The 8,566-nt window shown below is 36.7% G+C and overlaps 1 protein-coding gene across 1 annotated transcript; it reads right to left on the bottom strand.

Annotated features, from left to right (window-relative positions):
• Positions 1–1,518: 1,518 nt before the first annotated feature.
• On the bottom strand, positions 1,519–6,570 carry LOC133707181 (protein NRT1/ PTR FAMILY 5.5-like). The gene is made up of 3 exons (XM_062132742.1): positions 6,424–6,570; positions 6,080–6,294; positions 1,519–3,150 (listed from the first exon to the last, which is right to left on the bottom strand). The coding sequence occupies exons 1-3, from the start codon at positions 6,467–6,469 to the stop codon at positions 1,693–1,695; spliced, it is 1,719 nt and encodes a 572-aa protein (XP_061988726.1). The 5' UTR covers positions 6,470–6,570; the 3' UTR covers positions 1,519–1,692.
• Between the last annotated feature and the right edge of the window lie 1,996 nt (positions 6,571–8,566).

The raw sequence follows: 8,566 nt of genomic DNA, 5'->3' as shown, positions 1-8,566 counted from the left end.
TAGTTTATGGCCAACAAATTTTAGGAGCTTTTAGGTTCGTACGTCTACGAAATCATCCAAAAAGGTTGTTAAGGTTAAAAAAAAAAAAAAAACATAAATATAAAAAAAAATTTGAAGTGCAAGAAAACTTTCACATTTTTTCCCTATCTTCAACAAAAACATATGCATTGCATGGATACGAAGCTAGTTATACTATAAAGCCAAAGCCCCATTTTTCGTGTCACATGTTTCACCAAATCTTAATTTACCGAAAACACCCTTATATAAATAACTTGAAGAGAGCACCGAGAAAACAGGAGAGAAAATTAGGGTTTGGAAAGAGTGAAGTAGCGGTTGACGCTCGTCCGGCGGCGCCTCCTCGTCGATCGTGGCTTACCGCCTCAGCGACGACTGACAGGTGTTGCCGGACGGGAGATGGGGGTCTCGGGACCTTCAATTTTGTCTTCTTTGCGTTGGTCGAGGTTTTGCATGCTTCTTCTCTACTCTCAGGCAGAGGCGCAGGCGGGGAGGGGGAATTCGGCGGCGGCGCAGGCTTGGAGCAAGGGGCCAGAGGCCAGATCGTGGCGGCGGCATGCCATGGATCGTATGGCGCTGATCTCTGTTCAGAGGTTGGTCGCTTGGCGATGTTTGCAGCGGTGGGTTCGGGCTCCCGGGCGGATGGACACAGATGGGTGGAGCGATTTCGTTCCGAGGTGGAAGGGCACGGCGATTCCCTTCTTGTTTCTCGGTGGTTTGGATTGGAGTGGATTTGTTTCTAGATCTGGATCCGGCCGACGACAGGCAGGTGGATCCGTGTGGCTTGCGGTATTGATTGGGTATCTATGGGGTGGTGAGCTCGAAGGGCAAGATTTGTGGTGGTGGTCTGCCGGCGGGCAAATTGGAGAGAGGGAAGTTGTTTGTCATAGTTTTGGTCTGGTGCGTGAAGGGTTGGTCAATCATGGTAGTTTATTTCAGTTTTTTATTAGGGTTTTAGTTTCAGGTTTTTGGTTAGGACAAATAAAACGTCCCTACTCATTTGAGCTAGGGTTTGGAGGTTTTGGTCGTGTTGTGGAGCCATCTATATGGTGTTACTTCTGGGAACAATATGTTACAATTTCGATGCTGTTTGGTTATCAACGGAAAGGTGAATTTCCCTTGCATGTGGTCTGGCGGTTTATGGACACGGTGTGGAAGAGGGTGGAGTGGTTCGTCTGGATGTTGGTGACGAGGTCGTATCGTGACACTCGGGATTGGTTATCGTTCTTTGTAGCCTGGGGTGATAGGCGGAAAAATTGGTTAGGGGTTGGACCTTTTCGGTTCATGGATGTTACTATTAGTAACGGACCCATAACTATGGATCTTGGTAGGAATATGTGTCGTGGTGTGGATACCACAACCGGTTATTCCAATGCTTTGTAATTTTTTTGGTTATTAATGGATTCTTTCTCTTCTCAAAAAAAAAAAAAAAAAAAAGAAAACACCCTTATATAACATATATAAATATATTAAACCAAGTCAATAAGCAAAAAGGGCTAAAAGTGTAAAATACTATGTCATTCATACGATCAGCACACAGCATGTGCATACTGGAGCATGTAATACAGAATGCAGCTAAATGAGATGATTCTCTCAAAAGGCCAGAAACTGTAATCTTAAAATGTAACAAACGAACAAGAGAGAGATATATCAAACATTGAAACTAATGGGATTATATCACCAATCGGGGTGCTCTGTAGCCATCTGATTATAAGTAGCAGTCCACTTAGCTTTTACATCATCCGGTACTGAATCAGGGTTTCCAAGTTCCTCAACTCCTTGCATCAGTTTTCCATGCTCCCGACATTCTTGTTGGTATCGAAGTAGTTCCGGATCTTGGGGATATTTACACATCAGGAAAACAAAATAAAAGAGATTAGCAGCGCTTAATGCAGCCAACGTCCAGTAGTAATTATCCAAACGGCTCCTGTTTATGGTGTACTGAAACCAACTAGGTTTCCCTCCTCTTGCACTTATCTTACCCACTAGATAAACTGACAACACACCGCATATGATTCCGACTCCTTTAACTGCCTGAGCTAAACTTTCCTTATAAGCACGCTTCGATCTCATAGTTTCTTTAAAGCGTACCATAATCTTTCGATTGGACTCTTTGGTTTCCTCGTCATCATCGATGTCTAGTTTCAGGAATATTTTTAAACAAATAAAGAATGCTGGAACAGCATCACCAAGGGTTCGGGGTTCCACCTGAATTACGAAGACATTTTGAAGGGTTTTCTCTGCAAGATCTTCTGCCAAACCAAGCAGAACAAACTGTGGAACCAACCAAAACATGCTCATGGGAATTCTTTTCTCAGGCTCGTCAAGTACACCTTGGCTATTAACCATGCCTAACCTTCGGGCCTCCACTTTTGCAGCTGTTATACAACTTAGAACGGCAAATATTATTGACACCAAAACTGACAAATCAGGAAGGTTGGCAAACCCTTCTATTGTCTGTGCCCAAATTTTTTTGGGCAACTCTTGCAAAGCTGGTAGAATAAGAATAGGAATCAATAACTTCCCAATGTAGGGGTTCAAATCGGTTGCTTGTTCGATGAAGAAAGTACTTCCAATCGAAGACACAACACCTATTAGGACAAAGTTCATGCATAAGGGAATCAACCATGTGATGCTTTTTGTATCTAATTTCCTGAAAACTCGAGAAAGAATGCTCGAGTCTGGTTTAGGACGTTCATATGAAGATAAACCAGATATGAAAATAAGTACTGATACCACGGTAAATGTGGCTGGGATCCCAAACTTAAATGACCAAGGGCGGACATAACCAATTGTCGTAATTGCAACTCCAGGGACCAACAGCGATAGCATCACAAAGAAGAAACCCTTACATGAACGTATTTGGCACAACAAGTGGTCATTGTCATCTGCTTCTGGATCGGACTTGTTATATTGAGATGGAAACAACTGTTCATATGTTGGTGGAGGTATCTGCGATTCTACAAACTCCATTAACGAGGATAAGTGACCGGACACTCCCACAGCTATTAGAGGCAATCCTGTATAAAAGAGAATTCTTTGAACTTGGCCAATGCACTCGCCATCGTATGAACTACAAGTCCCTGTTGCAAGAGAAAGGACCGGTGGTGTTGACATCGTCAAAAGGACCAAACCCTACAGTAATAGAAAAAGAGAACGATTATGATAATTGTTTAGTTGTTTATATGTGACAGCGCCTTTTTTTTTCCTACCCTTTTTTTTGGGAAGCCAACAGCTTTTTAACTTTTAAATTTTTGAAACTTCTATTATATCCTAGTTTTATTAATTTGCAAATAAAAATGTATTTTATCAAAAAAGGATATAGTGAAAAAATTGATGTTAGCCATAAAACTTAAAAAACTATCCACTACCCCTTTCTTTTTACTTTTTTTCATTTTTTTTTTCAACAAATTTCTTTTATTGTTGTTATATTCATTTTACGATCCAGCTCTTCTTTACTATTTCAAGAATTGTTAAAAAATAAAAAACAAAAGGCCACACGTAGTGCATGTCAAGATGATAGTAGTAGTAGGTAAATGACCTATTTTAGGCCTTCAAATGGCCTTCTAACCAGTAACCTTGTTTTATCAAATAGTTGAAAATGAACATATGAAGGGGTCAAAAGTCTTAATTATTCCTATTAAGATTCTGTGTAACCCATATGCCAAAAACTCTATATCTATCTCAATTCTCACAACCGCACGGAAACCATTCTCATACTCATCATCCAATTTATTGTTTGACTCTCAGATGTTCAAACTCCCCTAGAAACGAATGCCAAAAAAAAACTCCCCTAGAAACGACTCTGTTAGCGGACCACCCCAAACTCCATAACTTGGGGTTATAATCAATTAGGTCGATCGGCTTCGTTTAGATGATAGTTGCTGAATTAATAGTTTGGTTCGCCATGCAAACAAGAGTCCACAAATATAACTTGCCATAAATACATTAAACTTGACAGTATATGAGTTCTCAACACAATTACGCACAAGCATAACGTACTTCTGCTAAACTCCAAAGCTTTTAGTCAAAATCTTTTTGGGCCACTTCAGTACTAACTAATTCTTTATTTAACTATAGAGTAGAGGAGGATTAGGCCAATAGAAAAAGGAAGAGGATTTAGAATTAGGGTTGGGATGAAAAAGAGGATAATTACTGATTTCGGTATGTTCGTTTGAGAGTTCTCTCCATCAAATTGTTCAATTGAACTGATTTGAAGCCCTAAATCCTATTACATTTTAACGGGTTTCTCTCTAGCAATTGTATGATTGAGAGTCCAGCACTGTGTCGGATGCTAAGTATAAGAAGGGAAAAGAGGAGCTGTGTAGTCATGAGGATTGAGATAGGTGAGAATAGGATTTTGGCAGATGGGTTACACAAAATAGGGTAGTTATGATTTTTGATCCCTTCATATGATTATTTTTCAACTATTTGATCAAATAAGGTTAAAAATCAATTTAAAGGTCTAAAATAGGTCATTTATCAAAATTTCTCGTAGTAGTATGAAGCCACTGAGTTAGCTTTAATTAGTATTATCTTATATAATACTAGCAACTCTCACATTCTATGCATATGATGAACTAAAATTGCAAAGAGAATAGACTGGGAGAGAAAATAGGTTATGGGTTAGTTATTCTTATTTTTTTATTTTATTAAAATTTATTTTGTAATTGTCATAATTGTCCTTGAGAGTTAAATTGAAGTCCAAAATTTTTTAATCTTTCAAGGTTATTTTTATAAAAAATTTCAGTTTTAGCCCTTCAAGCATCATTCTCTTAAGAATAGTACGTACTAGCTTGCAAGCACATGCTCTTCATGTGTAACAAAATTTTTCCATTAGAAAAAAAAAATATATATATATATATATATACTATTATTAAGAGAAGATGGTTTGTTAACCAAAATCTAGAATTCTGACAGAAATGACCCTAAAAGATTAATTAATTTTGAGAATTAATTAAATCAGAAGGATAATTAAGACATTTACAAAATATATTTTTATTAAAAAAATAAACAAAAAAAGTATCCACAATCCACTTTTCTCTCCCCATTATCTTTTCTCTGCAATAACTAACTCTTTTCTTTTTTATTTTCTGAAAAAAAAATAATAATAATAACTTGCACATGCAGAGCATGTGTGAGGAAATGCTAGTATATATTAAAAATAAAGCGATAGAAAATTATTTATAGATGGTGGGTAATTATGTGTAGAGAAAGTTGATTATGTTTTTATCTTTTTTTTTTTTTTTTTTTTTGTATTTTAGTGATTTACCCTATTACTCCTCAAGTTAAATATAAATTAAAATTAACATATATATAATTTAAGGACAACCAAAACGTGTTATGTTAAATCGAAAATGGTCACCTGGTCAGTTGTTGACCAAGAAAATAATGCTCAATCACCCTTAGATGTAAATCTAATGGCAGAGAGAATTATTATTAAGTTGAGGTGTTTTGTTTTCCACCCTTGGATGTAAATCTAAGGGTTATTAAGCATAAATTCTTAGGTCAGCAACTGACCAGGTGAACACTACTGATGTTAAATATAGTATATATAGATAGATAACAATTCATATATTAGTGTGTCCTTTTGTACATGTAACAGTGAGCTTTCATTCACTCTTATATTTGCACTCTTACCAAAGATTTGGTGTTTGAAATGAAAATCTAGTTCAAGTACCTTTGGTTAATATTGTGGGATTAAAATTAGTAACCGACGTTTTACTGATGGAAGCTAGGAGAGGCTATTTGAAATAGAAGAGAAAGTATGATTACAAAATTCTTGGAATTCCTCTGTTGAATTTGATTGTCTGACTAAATTAAAACTAATTTCATGTTACTGAAAGTCTATCTTTAAAAACAACATATAATTGCATTTATCACAACCATATTCTAGAAGATGACATGAATGGCTTGAGAATACTGAACACAAAAGTCTAGAAATAAGTACTACCCAGTCTATGAATGAGGAAAATATAGAAGCATTAGAGAGGACCTGCATTTTTTTTTTATCATTCATCTTAACAGTCAGAAGTCGTTGAGCGTTGACCCTAGAGAAACTTACAGCGGCGAAGGCAAATCTGGACAGCAAGACCACCCAGTAGCTGCCGACGAAAGCATCCATTATTAGTTTCAAGCCCACTGGCATTATGCCCACTGTTCCCGAATACAGATTGACAATAATCGCTGCATGTGTGATACTGATCTTCCAGACTCCAGTTAGATATGTCGCCATTATCGACATGAGATATGTGGTGAGTAAATTCGGCCAAACTAGAACTGCAATAGGATCAAAAGGAAAATCATTCAAGTTCAAAATTAATGTAATATAATGAAGTACGTACTTCGTTTGAGATAAAAATTTAGATTATCAGGAATGACTCGAATGTGTAGCAGGGGTTTGCTTACCACCGTACTTCATCATCTGAAATAGTGTGCTTTCTTTAGTGATCATTTTGAGGTATCGTATAGTATGGACACAGAAAAGAAATAGAGCAGTAAAGGCAGGATATCCAGACTCCAAACCAGAGCTTAGGAAACAGAAGGAAAATTCTATCTCCCCCTTTCTTCTTTCCTTTTCCTTCCTCTGGGACTGATATCATCCCCTTCCTTTATACTCGAAGATTTCAAAATAACACAACGATCGATGATCATTGACTGGAAGCAAAATTATAAAATAAATTAACTGTAAATTAAAAAGGTGGTGCTATTCACACACCATTTTGATTCCAACTCATTGCAAAATTGTCCCCACACGAAGATTCCAACTCATTGCATTCAATATTATGTAGAGCATTTCTAAATTTTGTGTACATTATCGGCTGCAGTGTGGAAGCTTGTGGCTGAAGTGGATAAAACGCTGATATATATATTTTTATTTAAGGATGATCACCTGGATTAAGAATCATAAACAAACAAACATTGAGTTTGGTGCTTTGCAAATTATGAGGACAAATTTTGCAATTTGGATTCAGTTGGATGAAGGTAATTATCTGAGAAACATATTCCTTGTCTAATAATACATGTCATTCTACTTAAAAAAAAACGTATTGCTTTTTCTTAATTTATAGGTAAAAAAAAATTGATTGATTATATAATGATGTTTGATTCATGATTGACTCACTAAACAGAAAAAAGCTTAAAGAAAAAGAAATATAATTACAATGAAGGGTAGTTAGGGTAATTTATAAAGAAAAAATTAAATTAAAGTAATAGAAAAATAGAAAATGTGTGTGAATAGAGAAAAAGGATAAAGGTGTGTGAACAAAGAAAAAGAATAAAGGTGTGTGAATTAAAAATGTAACCTAGTGAAACAAATGAATGAACTTATAAGTCCCCACGGAAATCCAAATATAAAATGAAGTCAAGCACCTAATATATTTTTTGATCTGGACAAAATTAGTCATTGACTGACGCACGTCTTCCGAGTCTTTTTTTAATTACCGATATATCTACATCAATTATGTATATCAAGTTGTTAACAAAATACAACCATTTTAAAACATGATATTATAGTCATACAGCCAATGGCAAGGCTGTTTTGTGTTCACAACCAAACAAATTTGAATGATTTTCCTTTTAAATGTATATCATCCAAAACATATTATAGTAGCCAACGGCAAGCTCTAGAGAGAATCTTGCGTAGGGCACCCGCACGGACACGTGGTGGAGAGGGCCAATCACTGCCCAGCAGGGGGGTGTTTTGGGTATTGCACTTCAGGGAGCAGGGGTAGTTTTGGAAAAGATAGAAAATTTCCTCACTTTTGATTGGGAGGCCGTAAAGACACGTGGTGGGGAAACCCCCACCTAAGAATTTCTCCAGGCTCTAACATCATTTGAGGCAGGCTCTTTCCAAAACATATTATCATTTGAGGCAGGCTCTCGTGTTCACAACCGAACAAATTTGAATGATTTTCCTTTTGAGTGTATATCATCCAAAACATATTATAGTCATATAGCCAATGGCAGGCTCTTTTGTGTACCTAACGTTCCATTTACACTGACCAGAGAGGGGTTGTAGTCGTGTTTCTCTTTGAAACTGAAAATGAAAGAGCACAAAACAAAGTGCAAATACAACTTGGAAAAATGCTCTGGAAACCCAAGTAAAGATCCAAAATGGAAGGAAGCAAATGAAACTGGGAAAAATAAGTAACAACCATAAGCACCTTAAATAACTAAACCAACAGAGGTCAAATCTATACACAGACAATTAAGAGAAACAACATAAAGACTTTACATTAGTGTGAGAACTAGGAGATCCGGCTAGAGCGCTTGTGCAGTGCTTGCTCTGTGTATACTGTATAGAAAGTTAATATCAAGAAAATTAAAAATCAATCTTGGTCTTTGTTTCACAGCAAATATCCAATTGCTGCACTCGTAGAAAGAAATGACCAGCTGCTGCGCTACTGAAACACCAAGGCAAACAATGACAATCGGGTTCAAGCACATCATCAGTAGAATGGTCCTCGTAGAAACTGTTGTCAATTTTAATTTAGTACTCGCAAGTGCACGAATCAATTGTAGAATAAATGTGCAAGCACGAGGTCATTCC

The sequence above is a fragment of the Rosa rugosa genome, chromosome 4 (assembly GCF_958449725.1).
Source record: "Rosa rugosa chromosome 4, drRosRugo1.1, whole genome shotgun sequence".
NCBI classification, from domain to species: domain Eukaryota; kingdom Viridiplantae; phylum Streptophyta; class Magnoliopsida; order Rosales; family Rosaceae; genus Rosa; species Rosa rugosa.
This window is presented reverse-complemented; position numbering and strand designations above follow the sequence as displayed.

What these genes read in the sequence shown, in the direction of transcription:
- LOC133707181 (XM_062132742.1), bottom strand. Translation starts at nt 6,469, where the DNA reads ATGATCACTAAAGAAAGCACACTATTTCAGATGATGAAGTACGGTG. An exon ending in TCAGATGATGAAGTACGGTG is followed by an intron (nt 6,295 to 6,423) that starts GTAAGCAAACCC and finishes ATCCTATTGCAG; the next exon opens with TTCTAGTTTGGCCGAATTTA. An exon ending in CCAGATTTGCCTTCGCCGCT is followed by an intron (nt 3,151 to 6,079) that starts GTAAGTTTCTCT and finishes CTATTACTGTAG; the next exon opens with GGTTTGGTCCTTTTGACGAT.